The sequence below is a fragment of the Oculina patagonica genome, chromosome 14 (genome assembly GCF_052425735.1).
Source record: "Oculina patagonica isolate OP01 chromosome 14, crgOcupat, whole genome shotgun sequence".
Classification (NCBI taxonomy): domain Eukaryota; kingdom Metazoa; phylum Cnidaria; class Anthozoa; order Scleractinia; family Oculinidae; genus Oculina; species Oculina patagonica.
The window spans coordinates 22,315,165-22,330,156 of NC_135771.1; the positions used below are offsets into that span (position 1 = coordinate 22,315,165).

A 14,992-nucleotide genomic window follows, 5' to 3' on the forward strand; every position below is an offset into this window, starting at 1 on the left:
AAGCGATACTTCGTAACTTGTTAGATTTAGTAATTGCATGGACTGAGTAAAGTACAATTCAGGGAGTAATCAGGCGAACAATTTTAAAATCGGCCGAGCGTCAATTTGAAATTACGAGTTTTATCACATACTCAGTGAATTGTATGATACACTTCAATTTTTTTGGTTTGGAAGTCTGCAGGAAAATGTATCTTCGTTAAAAGCTAATAATATAATTCATAAAGTTTACAGTTACCAAGGGTTGCATTTAGCCACCAGTAATTAGAAATCCATGTAATGCGCTGTTTTACATACCAAATAGGCGTGCGAAACAAGAAACAAGAATTATGTTGTTGTTGTTGTTATGGCTACATCTACGGCGTGCCTAAGCTCTGCATAAGCAGAAATAAACCAGGAAAATAATGAGTAAAGTTATATCCCGTCTCAGAAATTGCAAGCAAATGTAGCAGCAAGGATTGTTTGATAGTGGAGATAAAAAAAACGCGCTCTCATTGGCTGGTTCTTCAGTCACGTGGCGAGGATTTAAATTTAATGGTAGCTCTTGCGGTACTCTATGCAGTTGTTATGGATCCTTTTTTTCTGTTTTTTTGTTTGTTTGTTTGTTTGTTTTCTGTTTCTCTCTTTACACGACAGCGATTGACTGTGTAATAGTAACGCATTCCGCTAGAGGGGGTATCCTCTGATTAAGCCCTATGACCTCTCCGCACATGCTCGGATGTTGTCACGCAACCCGTAACACAACATGGCAACTTAACATTAGAATGTCGGAGAAAAACATAAAAATCCTATTTGCAAGCAAATATTTCATTTGTTACTGTTAAACAAAAAAAATAATGACTGGTTCCCCGTTAAAATAAAAATTGAGTTCGTAAATCCTAATGTTTTACACATTTTACAAATTTCCTAAAGGACTAGACATAAGATACATATGCCAACACATAAATTCTCCCTATTGGCCACCATACTTTTCTTAGATTACTACTGAGGAGAATATATGTTAAAATATCAGGACAATTCTCCCTTTGGTGGTCATCTTCTTAACTCTCCTGTTCTTTGTTCGTGATTAATGTGTTGTTATCATGGGGAGAATTAGCATGTAAATCGCTTTTGATTGTGTGGCATTTAAGGTGATTTCCATTGGATTTCGAACGTGACAATAATAATGATATTAATGCTCATAATGATATTTTGTTTATTTTCAGATTCTCCTTCACTAGATAACCTTTATCCTGGTAGCCACACAGTTGTCGAAGGCGTCAATGTCACGCTTCAATGTAAAGTGACAGCTGCCAATCCTAAACCAAACATCACGTGGTATAGCGTTACAGCAAACAACGCAGTACTGTGGTATGGAGTGAACTTGACCTTTACCAGAATCTCAAGATCTGATGCGGGACAGTACTATTGTGTTGTTGGAAATGGAGTCGGTCAAGCTGTGACTTCCAGGATCAGTAACATTGATGTGCAATGTAAGCAACTAACTTTATCGTCCTTATATACTTCCAAGTATTCATTTTTCTTTTATTTCCAGTGACATAGTGTTTTTTTTAAATAGTCCAAAAGACCCTAACCCTAACCCAGCCCATCTCAACCCAAGCCAACTTAACCTATCCTTACTTAACCTAAATTTACCCCTCTGGGTTCCAATACCAAGTAGCATGATTTCACTTCTACTATGCTATTTACGCCCTCTCTCCACTGCTGCAAAGTTGCAGATTGATATTAAATTTATGGCAATATTGTCAGACCAGAAAATAAATTGGAAACAAACAAAATTATGCCATTTTGAGCTTTAATTTCTTTGGTTGCCGCTATTTTAGCTCACAACTTCACATGAAGTTGCCCCTTTTCCACAACGAAAGAGCTCTTGTTTTTGGATAACAGGGATATCAAAAGATTCAAAGTGGTGGCGCGGGGTACAACACTTAAAAAGTGCTCTTTACACACGAAAAAGACAAAAGTTATAATTGTTTTTAAAATAACTTTAATGGCATTGGGTATGATAAGCATATTGGATCCATCCGAGCTGTAAATTAGCTGTAACTTGGTTAACAATGCAATTCAATTTTTATAGAAGAGTTTATGCACGTTGATATCAACTATTATGACATTACATAAGAAGTTAAAAGAATGTAATACTTCCAACACTGGAAACGCAATGTTTACAAGATAAACAGATTGGAACTACACTGTGTAATGTTTGACTTTTAAACATTTCACTTTTTCTCTACGTCAAAATAGCAATTTGAAGGGAAAAAACGTTATGCTTATACATATATGGAGTTTCCCGCTGCTCAATTTCACTGCTAGCATTGCGCATGCGTTCTTATGCTTTCAATCTCATGCGGAGGTGGAGGTATATGCCAGTCAATTCCGCCATGAACAAAACCTTCCAAGAATTCATTAGCACAGCGGAAGTAGTTGCCACCAAAGAAATGTGCTGCACCCTGTGGAGAGGGATGCCCTCCAGTCTTGATGTAAACCGGCTTGTTCTTGCTGATAAATTTAGCAAACCTCTGTGCCTCCGCTCCCCAAAGAATCCAAGCTGATGGAGGGCCGTTCTTGCTTATATATTGTATCAGTAATTCTGTGAAACCTTGCCACACTCCTTGATGAGACCCTGCTTGTCCTTGCTGAACTGTTAACGCTGCGTTTAACAGCAAGACTCCCTGATTCCGCCATGAAGTCAGGTCACCGTTTGAGAGACCTACATCTATTCCTTCCGATCTCAACTCCACCAGCATGTTTAACACGCTTGGGACTGTACGGGGGTCTACACCTGGCTTCAAGCTGAACGCCATACCTGTAGCTTGGTTTGCTTGAGGAGTAGGATCCTGACCTAAAATAACAACTTTGACGTTTTCGAGGCCGATGTTTTGAAAGGCATTGAACATGTGCGGCATTGGAGGCTCGATAAGATAATTTTTGTTGTTTTTAAATTTATTAAGTTGATAAGAGATATGGTTTATCTCCTGTTGAATGTTTTCTTGACTAAAGAACCCTTCCCATCCTGGTGGAAAACACTTATATGTGTAGACAAAATTATATAGGGTGACTGTCTTGTATGTTGCTGTGTTGCAGTCCAATCCCATGGCGGAATGCTTTGCTAATTGAGTTGAATTGCTTTCTGTATCATATGACATCCCTACAGGTGAAATGAATATAATAAAAAAGTAATCAATACCTTATCACTGTGTGCTCACCTACCCACCCCCCCCCCCCCCCCCATTTTCGTTCACTTAATTCTAGCAATCGGCAAAGCGCCCTCATGAACCACTTCTGAAGTGGCTTGTCAACACTAACAAGGGGTGGGGACTGGAAATATTGTCAAAACGAAGTGTTTCAAAAACTGTGGCAAGTATTTAATTGTAAATTTGTGTTGTCGAAGGAACATTTCTTTATTTATCGTCAAAAGCTGGGTGGGGGGGGGGGGGGGGTTGGTAACAGTTCAGTGCCCCCAAACGTTATTTAGAGGTCATAATTTAAGGGACAAATTTCTACAATAAAATAACTTGGAATTTCAAGTCCTTCCATAACTCCTGATAATCCCAGCCTTAAGTGCTAGGTTGATCCCTTCCACCAAGGCAAAGTGCAACCACTTCGCGCAAAAACAGAAAGTGGTACAACACTTTTAAGCTCAACAACCTGCTAGACTAACTGCTGAGCTAGGTTCGATTTCCTACCGCGTGTAAACAGGTTCCCAGAGAGAGAACAGAGAGCAGTTTAAAACCATTTTTTTTTTTACTGATCAATGATTCATAAGTTGACGAGAGAAGGCTGAATATGTTATTATCTCTGAAAGAAAGCCGACAAATAGATGAGAAGTAGGTTTTGTATTTCCTCTTGCTCGTAAGGAAAATTTATGTCGAATTTACTTTAAAGCGTTTATGATGTTTTTACGGAGTTTGTTAGGACAGACAATGCAAGATGGAGAAAAGCGCGCACTGTAAGAAATTTCCAGATCAACGGTCCTTTAGATGTAATGCTCGCGTCCTGAGTTCTGAGTCATAAATAAGGCTGGCATCCTTACTGAATTGTCTTTTTTTAGTTCTCCCCTTTTAATTGTTTCTTAGTTTAACATCATATGACATCCTTACCTGCATCAATGCTAATAAGACTCGACAGCAAAATGATGGCAACAGTAATTCCAACCATTGTTGATTCGACGATGATTCTAAAAAATAGAAATAAAGAAGACGTCTAGAAAGGACGCTCAAAAGTTAAAAGACAGATTAACTCATAAATGACCCAGAAAAATTTAACCTGGCAAGGTTTAAATTAAAGTGAACGCTTGTAAGGGCTGGAAATTAAAACCGTAAGGTTTTAATTTTATGTAGCGAAGACTATATATATTAGTAGCATCTTCTTTGATGAAAAAAATGTTAATATTTATTTTTCTTTTGTTGCGATATATGGAATGCTCATAAAAAAGTGACTTGACAATTTTAAAGTTTTAAGAACGAAGGAGTCAAGTTTACATAAACCTTTGAGTACTTTAAACGTTGTATTCATATTTAAACGTTGTAACATATCATATACTAACACTTTAAAAGTTGTGAGCTTATCAGTTGTAACGCTTTTAGCTAATAAGTACCTATTCTAATTATACCGCGCACAATTTTAACTTTGTTGTCATATTACTTATAGCAATAATAACCTTGTTATCATAACACTTGAATAACATTTTTTGACCTTCGCATCATTGTCTTTCCATTGACCTTAATTCTTATCATTTCACTTAATTATCGTAATCTTGAACTATGTAACTTCAACGCGTTCTTTAGTTTGATAGCTTAACCTTTCGAAAATTATTCCCACACTTATTACTGAAAATAAACAACGAGAGAGCTTTCATGTACTTACTTGCTAATATGAAGTGGATCGGATGAAGGTCCAAGCAAATTAAGAGGGTTTTGTTTATTGAGTTACAGATAAGTAGAAGTGTGTGTTAATTAGTAATGAATTAGGAGCGTGGGTTTGGGTTTTCTTTTGTTCACTTTTCAAGGTGTCTAGTTTGTTCGCATTTTGTTGCATAGTATGGCACCTTCTCTAAAGAAGTATGTCACGAAACACGAGAAAGAGTAGTAAAAATGGAGGTCCAGATACCGTTTAAAAGAAAAGAAACTAGTTGTTTCGAGTTTTATCGAGTTCAATTAAAATTCCTAAAAAAGATCAGTAATTTTATTTCACAAATAATCACGATAATGGTAAATTGTAGCTTAAGGCTACTAAAGCCGAACATGTTTCACGAACTTAGGGAATAAAGTCATTTTCATTTATATTTTTTACAGTCTTAAAACATTTTAAATCACTGCTTATAAAAGTTACAGATAACAGGATAAGGAGTGTGTTAATTTGTAAAGAACTAAAATCGTTGGTTTGGTTTTCTTTTGTTCGTGTTTAGCTTGTTCGCAGCTTGTTCCATAATATGGCACCATCTTTAAAGTGTATATGACACAGTTTTTTTATTTGCCTGATCGAATGTACGTGGAATGCTGATGGGAACATCGAAAAAAGAAATTCGAAATCTCTTTTTTTCACCGCGTTTTCGCGCTCTAAAATCGTGAAATTTCACTTCCGGTTGGGTCCAAAACCGCGCACATTGGGGAGCTGGGTCTATTCTGCTTTTGACGTCATGGCCGGTCTAGACCCAGCTCCCCACTGTGCGCCTTGACGTCAAACAAGAATGCGCTCAGTGATACACTCAATAACCAAACAAACCGAACATGGAATTTTAAAGCTGCGACGGCATAGATTTAAAATCGCTAAAATCACAACAACACGTGCGCTACTTCTAAACTTGTTTTGAGCCTAATACGTCAAGATTAAAAACCGCCTTTTCATTTTACTTACCTGTATATTTGCTGATATGATATATGATAGCTTTTTTTCACACGCTGTTTCCCTCGGCTTTTCTAAAAAAACTATTATTACACTAGTATCCCTCTAGACTTCAGATCATTTATAAACTTCCAAGCCTTTAGCTTTTTTTTCGGTTTTCCGGCATCCCAACCGCAATCTTCCTTTGAAATTCCCTGTTCAGTTTGTTTGTTTCTTGAGTGTATCACTTGTTTGACGTCACGGCGCCCAGTGGGGAGCTGGGTCTAGACCGGCCATGACGTCAAAAGCAGAATAGACCCAGCTCCCCACTGTGCGCGGTTTTGGACCCAACCGGAAGTGAAAATATTGCGTGTTTTAGGTCGAAAACGTGGTGAAAAAAACGAGATTTCGAATTTCTTTTTTCGATGTTCGCATCAGCATACCACGTAGATTTGATCAGGCAAATAAAAAAAACATCTGTCATATACACTTTAAGGTGATATTTCACGAAGCACGGGAAAGAGTAGTTAGAGATCTAAAGGAGGTCCAAATACCGTTTGAAGAAAAACTGAGTGGTTATTTCGAGTTTTTTCGAGTTCACAACATCACAATGAACAAAACGGTCAGTAATTCTCGTTCACGGAAAATCACGACGATGATAAATCGTGGCTAATGGCTTCTAAAGCATAACATATTTCACGAGCTGAGGAAAAAAAGCCATTTTACGTTTCACAGTCTAAAACAGTTTTAATCACGGCTTATGAAAGTACCCTTTACCAACCTCAGTGAATATAATATAATAAACTAAGTTTCAATTTTGGTGATTTTATTCCACTGTTTCTTTTTTTCTTTAAAAGTTTATTCTTTGAAAAAAATACGTACGTATTTAAGGACGAAAACATCTGGAAGATATCGTCAAAGTTATTTGAACTGTCAGTTTGATGCTTTGTTGGGAGCTACTCGATGTAAATTGCCAAAGTACGGTATTAATTAATAGCACCAGCTAGAAGTTTATAATGGGCTGTTGATTGCACTTGAAAGTGAACAAAATGCGTTACTCCATAGCCAAACTTTTGTAAGGGTTTTTACCTGACACTGGTCTTTGACGCAAGGAAAAATTTCACTACTCGCCTGCGAGGTTTTGTCACTTTTGGTAAGTTTCGCGGATACAGCTACGTACAAAGCTAAACTTAAAAAGCATTCATTTACGTTTTAGTTATCAAACCTATAGGGTGTGTTTTAAAAGTATCCAGAAATGTTTTATTTTAGTGGTAGCAACGTACAGAATTATGGCGTCATATTTCTGTATATTGCTAAAGTCCACCATGCTGGATCCGTCATCTTGGAATGTTTAAATTTTTTCAAGTGTCAGAAAATCTCTAAAATTGTTTTTTTTTTAGAGTCGAGAAAATTTTTAGATGAAAAACTTATCTATGTAACCTTTAACACATGCTTTAATGCATAGTTTAAAATTATTTCCACGATTATTGTTAAATAGAAACAACGAGAGATTGTTCATTTACTTGTTGACATTATGTGGATGGGAAGAAGGTCCAAACAAATTAAGAGAACTTTGTTTATTGAATTACAGATATAGCATAGACTTACAACAACTTTTCACTTGACTCTGAAGATGGCTTCCGCTCAGGTTGTCGAAACGTCAGTCACCAATTAACAAATGGTAAACGTCACAGCGTGCACTATTAAGTTTCAGATGCACGCGGGAGGTTGCTAAGCACGAAAGAAGCGTAAGAGTAGCTTCTTGCGTGCTTAACAAACCAAACAAACTTGAATTATTTCAAACTTGCATTATACCTCAAATTCTTTAAGCATTATGGAGAAATGGTTTTTCCTCTGTTGAGCTTTTTAAATTCACAGGAAAATCGAGAAAACATGTAAAAACTCGCGAAGAAGTGGCACTTTCTTGTGCCACATCAGATCAGCGCGCTCGCTCAGGTTGAACAAACATGGACAAACAGTAGACGCTAAATTAACCAATCAGAACGCGCGCTTTACTTTAGTTGTGCTATAACATTAGTTCTTTTCAGAACTACTCTCACTCGCACGATCACACTATACGAACTACAGCTAAATACCCGAGCTGATAGTGAATGTTTGCTCGTGTCACGATCATGCACGCATGCGCCATGGAAGAAGAATTTTAGCTTCGTTTAAAGGTCTCTCTCCTCCGCAGAGGCCTCTTTTGTGTTTCGTAAGGAGCGTCTGCGGGGGAGAGAGTTTTAAGGTAGTTGCACCGGGAAAATTTCGAATTTTTGTTTTCCCCAATTTTTTCTTATCATGTTCCTTATTCCTCATATTTTATAGAAATATCAATTTTGAGACAAAATACGCACGAGGAGGTGAGAACGGTGAAGCTAAAATTTGGGCATGTACCGGAAGTAAATAGTATTTCCGAGCGAGGAACTGGGTCGGTTGTTAGGCTCTTTGTCCATTTGTTGGCTTTTCTCGATGATATTTTCTATCCGATAGCTGCTTTAGGATGTTGTTTTGATTGTTCGAGCACCATTTGCTTTTCATACGCCATATTGGATTTGAAACTTGTCCCTAGTCCTCAAAAGTGAATGTTCGAGAAACAGAAAATCTGGGACGAGTGCTGCACCTAGCAACGGATAAATAAACAAAGGTTTTGAGGTCTGCAGGTCTTTTAAAACAGCGGAAATTCCATCCAAAATGGCGGCATTGAACACAAAGGGCTTCGAACTCTTTAATGACATAGATTTTGCCGGGTTTTTTTTTACGGAATCTTCGCCACAATGGAATTTAATTTGAGTTTATTGCTAAGCAGGGATTCACAAAATCACATTTTATTCTGGAATGATTACACATTTTCGAATTAAATTTGGCATGTAGTTCGTACTAGTGATAGTCTACAATCATGTACTTGGAAATAAGCAAGCCTCAACACTGTCCGTTTGGTAGCCGTAGGTGTTAAATTAATGTAAAACAATAGTTGATGTTGGCATCAACTGCACAATGCAGACTACAAAGGGAACGTCGACGAATAGTAAAAGATCGCGGCGCTAAGCTCGTCTTACTTCTGACTAGTACACTAATAAAAAATATTGTGCCTGCAGTTTAACTGAAGCAGAAAGTAGTGCCATAATTATCACAATGTTATTCAGTGTTTTTGGAATAATTCATGCCAGTTTAGTAGTAATTATTGCGGGCCCAAGAGAGGCCCGCAACCCTAATCTTGACAGTGACCAGCGGATTGCGTATTACGCGTGCGCGCCACGTTTATAAAGGCTATCTGCAAACCGGAAGTTGAAAATTTTGTTCTTCCACTAAGAACGATCGGAATGCAAAAAATGTGTCAATCACGACAGTTTGTCGTAACACCGGAAGAGAAAAATCTTGTCTCCAAGAGGGATAAGAATGCGAAAAATCAACAGTTTGTCACATTAGATCGAGGCTTCTGTCTTGCAGACATTGCGTTTTGCAGACGTTGTTTTATAGGTGTTGCTTTTGAGAAGATCTGCTGTGATTGTATCACAGATAAACTACGGCAAAGCGAATGATTCCAACAACGGTTATTCTCGAGAAATTCCTTATAACACTGACAACAAAGCGAGTTTGCCGACGGAGGAAAATCACATCTCAATTCACACCGCGTGCTCGACTACACTTCGCAAAACTGTCAATCAAAAAAACAACTCTGATTGGTTCGCGGCAATAGGAAACGATAAAAAACATTCGTGACTTAAGCGTGACGCGTTACTCGACCTTACTCGGAATAATTTTCTTTTGTCCAGTGATTTATCGACACTGTCTGAAAAATTTTCGTGAGCTGTTGAAAAAATTGCCGTGAAATGAGGTGACTTAAGTTATTTCTTCTTCCATCATGAACGGTTACAATGCGAAAGGATCCGAAAATGTGTTGTTCAAACAGGAAGTTAACTGCATCTAGGCCCGCACTTTCTAACCTGTGGTTACCACTAGTCACGATGCATGGAAGACTTGTTCGTTTGACACGTCTTCTACAGTATGCTAAAGCTCAAATGTCTTTTCGTGCAACTTTAATACGCATTTAAAACAATTTAAAGACAAAATGATATACGGAATTATCATTCCTGTTGTTTTGATACAGTTCTAGCATTTTGCGTGGTTTTTGGCAGCCAGCGACGGGGGTGCGCGTTGTAATCCCCAGTCAATGACACCACGTTTGGCTTTTATGAACAAGAACTCATTAGCACAGCGGAAGTAGTTTCCACCAAAAAATCTAGCTTCATTTGTCTGACTCCTAGGAGAGGGATGATGTCCAGTCTTGATGTAATGCCTGTTTGTGCTGATAAGTCCAGCAAATTTTTGCGCATGTTTTCCCCAAAGAATCCAAGCTGATGGCGGGCTTTCCGTATTGATATGATCAATCAGCAACTTAGTGAATTTCACCCACAATCCTTTGTGAGACCCTGCATGTCCTTGTATAACTGTTAATGCCGCGTTTAACAGCAAGACTCCCTGATTTCGCCATTGTGTCAGGTCACCGTTTGACAGGTCCACATTCATTCCTTCCAATTTCAACTCCACCAGCATGTTGTGCACACTTGGAACAGTACTGGGGTCTACGCCTTTCTTTAAGCTGAACGCCATGCCTGTAGCTTGGCCTGGTTGGGGAGTCGGATCCTGACCTAAGATGACAACTTTGATGTCTTTAGGGCTGATTTTGTTAAAGGCATTGAACATGTGCGGCAATGGAGGTTCGATTGGAATCCTTTCTGCATCTTTTTGAAGTACCAGGGATATTTCGCCGATTGCTTCCCGGACCTCCCCGATTTTAAAGAACTTGTCCCACCCGTCAGCTGGAAAACAGTTGTGCTTGTAGATAAAATCGTATATGGAAACTGTTTTATATCTTGCTGTTGTACAAAAATCCACGGCGGAATGCTTTTCCAAGCGAATTGTATTGGTTTCTGCAGCAAAGAAAAAATATGATAAACAACTAGTCAAAAACAAATTTTATCAAATTATGCCGGCGGGGAAAAGAAAGGTGAAGGACTTTCACTGACTTACGTGAAACGAGCTTGTAATAATAACCCTTCAAGCAAGTTAAAGTTATATTCAGTTATATAATCCCTTATTGGTGCCAAACTCCATGGGTCTTCAGAAGGCAAACTAAATTCGATATAAACCGGGAAATCTTTGAAAAACAGGAATGGAAACGAATTTTTTTTTTTAAAAAAAAATAACTCTCTTGCACGACAACCGAGCTGTTCGAAAGGTTTAGGCCAACCTAGATGTTTCATTGGCTAAACATTCACTCGCGGCAAAATCCACACCTGTCGCTGAGCGACCATAGCTCGATGTTTCAAACGTGAAATAAATTTTTTACGATAAAAGTTTAAGAAAAGAAATTTGACAGCGACAAAAACATGACTTTGGAGTACTTATTACACGTGATGATTCAAGGCTAAAGTGCTAGAATTATTTTTCTAACCGATTTTCACAAGAAAAATTGTAGATTAAAATCGCTGCGTGCAAGTTCATCAACCTGCTAGACTGGCGGCTGTGTCGACTAAATCTCCCACCGTGTAAACAGGTACTCAGAGAAGTTGAAAATATTTTTTTAACTGTTCCATGATTCATAAGACAGCGAAAAGGAAATTTCACTCCACGACATTAGGTTTAGTGGTAAACAAAGTTTTCATTTTCACTGAAGAAATACGAATCTCGTAGAGTTGTTAATTTAGTTATCAACTGTTATAATATCATAAATGCTGGATTACCTCATAGAAAATGACAGTTCCCTATATTTTCCATTCTCGGAAGGAGAATTCGTGTTAAAAATTACTTTTTTAAGCCGGCGTGTATGATGCTTTGGCGAGTTTAGAAGGACAGATCAATCTGCAAGATCTAGATGTAGGAGAGTTGTATTAACTGTGGGACGAGTTTTACCATGTCGGTCCTTTTGGTGTACTAGCTATGTTTTAATAAATTATATAATATCTTGAGTTCTTTTTATAGAGGCATTAGCCTGAGATAGTTACTGATCAATCTGCTCATTCCTTTTTCATTCCTTTTTTAGTTGTTCATTAGTCTAGCCTCATATAACAATCTTACCTGCTTCAATGCCAATAAGACTCGACAGCAAAATGATGGCAACCGTGATTCCAACCATTGTAACGTGATGGTGTTCCTAAAAATAAGAACAGACGTCGAGAAAGAATGATTTCGTGACCGATCAACCAAAAAAGATTTTATTTTAATGTATCCAAGGCAAACTAACATACCATCCCCTTTGATGGAATGATCATGAACTGCTGTTTTGTTGAGTTACCTTAAGGTTACTATTGTTAGCGGCTACTAATTTTACTGAACATATATTTCTATCTTAGCTATATGTTCATTAAATACTGGTTTACATGATATCACTAACTTTTCATATTGTTCGTAAAATCGCTAAATTAAATAGTCGCTAAATCTTGCTCTGAAAAAATCGCTAAAATTAGTAGCCGCTAAAAATAGTAACCTTAAGGTGTTAGTTATACAGCTGACGAAATCCCGTGTTAAAAGTTTGGTTATTTTAATTTTCGCCACAAAATTTTGGAATTTCTTATTTATCGTATGATAAAGCATCGAGTGCTTTCAAAGTTGTACTTTTCTTTAAAAACCTTGTTATCATAACACTTGAATAACATCTTGGAATCTTCACATCACTGTTCTTTCTTTTGACCTTTGTTCTTATCATGTCACTTATCGTAAGTTAAGCCTGCAAGTAGCCGGCCCTTATGCAACCTTAAACACATACTGTACTGTGGTATATCTTGTGAAAGAATTTGTCTACGCTATTGTTAAAAAGAAAAAGCGAGACAGATGTTCACTTACTTTTTGATATGATGTGGATCGTAAGGACGTCTAAGAAAATTAAGAGGACTTTGTTTACGGGAACACAGATAAAGAGTTTGTTAATTAGTTATGAAGATTAGGAACGTGGGTTTGGTTTTCTTTTGTTCACTTTTCAAGGTGTTTAGCTTGTTGTCATCTTGTTGCATAATATAGGCACCTTCTTTGAAGCCGTGTGTCACGTGGCGCAAGTGAGAGAGTAGGGCGGGAGGGGGTGCAGGTAAAATTTAAGAAAAAAAAGGGTTTTATATTTTGCGTCTTCTCCAGGTCACGATCGTTTACGGCAACAAGAATCATAAGTCACAAAACTGCTAATTTTTGCACATGTTTCGCTGGTAGCTATGTTTGTGTACCATTTACCAGAAATTTCTGGAAATTCCATGTTATGTTCATTTAAAATATTTGTTTCCTCTGTTTCAGTGGCATCCGGCCTGTAAACTAGCTATCTCGCTAAGTGCATGACCACTATAAACAACATTTTCATTTTACACTTCCAGCTGCGAGGTAAATGGAACACGACTTTTTTGGTTTATTCCACTGAAAAATTTCCTAGAGGAACGGAACTTCTAAAAAGGAAGTCTCGTTTGCCAGTGGGACGTTTCACATACCATATATCGATTTGCATCTTTTGCACCAGTTCCAGGCCTTTTGGCTTTTATGGCCATGCCAAATTTCGTAGTTCAACCGAAACGATGGGGAAAACTTAACCCTATTCAGACCGGGCTTTTTTTGGTCTTTTCAGACTGGGGGGGGGGGGGGCGGATTCCGCCCCCCCCTCCGTAACTTCCAGAATATATAAGCAATCACAATGAAACTAACAGGATATATAGTGTGTTCCAAAATCTATCTTTTGATATATGTCACGTGGGATGATGACGTCACATCACGTGACAGTTACATCATCATGTCAAAACAGCCGCCATCTTGGATCCGCCATCTTGGATTTAGAAATTTTTCCAAAACGTCAGAAAACCGCCCAAAATTACCGGAAAATACTTAAAATCAATGAAAATGTGCTTAAAACCCGTAAAAAGGTGAAAATAATTGGTTTAAAGTTATTTTTCATTAATAGAAACACGAAAATTACAAATTTGGGAAAACATGCCTGTCAAAATGCTGTTGCCATGGTGACGTCAAGTTCCTGACACAACAACCTACCCTACCAAATTATTCCCAGATAAATTTTAGATAAAGTCGCAAAGTTTGGCAGCGTTTGATTGAATATTGAAAAAGTTATAAGCGTTCAAAGTCAGCGCGGGCACTTTCCGCCCCCCCCCCTCCGGTCTGGATAGGGTTAAAATGGGATAGCGTTATCCTCTAACGAAAATTCCTCACCGAAGAAAATTGAATTCTTTTGTAAATGATAAACAACCTGTAATTTCAATCAAGTTTCTTGTTCGAATTCAATGTTCCGGGCTCCTCATTTTACTTGCCTTAAATAAGTAAAAAGTGAAATGAAATGAAAATCTTTCTTTCAATTTCTAAGTGTTTAACTTTTTTAAAAAAAAAAACTAATTGGGGACACCTTCTGACACTCCTAAGAAAATCGGCCATTTTCCTTTCATTATTGCGGCCTAAAATACATTAAGAGTGCGTCCATGAGAGAACAGGGCAGAAACAGGCAATAGGTGATACAGCTCAAATCACTGATTTCGCCCAAATTTAGCTTAAATGTTGGGTATGGTAAGCTATTCACTGTGGCAAAACATTAGCTCAAAATATTTTATTCCCTTGGAGTTATGGCACCTTTTGCAAAATGGGCCATTTTTCACTAATTTATGCATATGTAATTAGCTGACTTTGAATGACCAGTTCCACAAGAAAAAAGACTTCTGAAAATAAAATTCACTGCATTATATTCTGTGGTTATTAGGCTTTAAGTACAATAATTTACTTCAAACGTGCGATTTGATTTCTTCTCCTCAAACGGGCTTTTGGATGGTACACATTTCGTACTGTTGGAAACAGCCTTCAATTAGTGCCAAATATCTCCCATGAGCAACAACTTATATACATTATTCTTACATGGGCAGTGAAATCCATCATTTAACTTCACAAAAATGGCAAAAAATGTTTGGGGACCAAGATATTTTATTTGTACTGAGGTACTAAACACGCGTGTCTTAACGATATCTTGGTATTTCATCAAAACTCACCGAAACACAGAAGCCATTTATTTAATTTATTTATTACAATTTATGGCAAAGGCTAAGAAAAACAAAGGCCAAAGGATGAACTACAAAAGAGTCAAGACCCCATATTAAAGCAGATCACCTAAGGTACTAAGATAAAAATACAAAAAAGAAAATGA

At 37.6% G+C, this 14,992-nt stretch overlaps 1 protein-coding gene across 2 annotated transcripts in view; it reads left to right on the forward strand.

The window, feature by feature from the left end:
* Positions 1–14,992, forward strand: part of LOC144639226 (B-cell receptor CD22-like) — a 74,357-nt gene that overhangs the window by 23,492 nt on the left and 35,873 nt on the right. The window contains exon 7 of one of the 2 annotated variants that reach the window (XM_078498512.1): positions 1,203–1,469. The exons of the other annotated variant lie outside the window; for it this stretch is intronic. Coding sequence (XP_078354638.1) covers positions 1,203–1,469 — 267 coding nt within the window. The remainder of the gene's footprint in view (positions 1–1,202; positions 1,470–14,992) is intronic. 2 annotated transcript variants of the gene reach the window in all.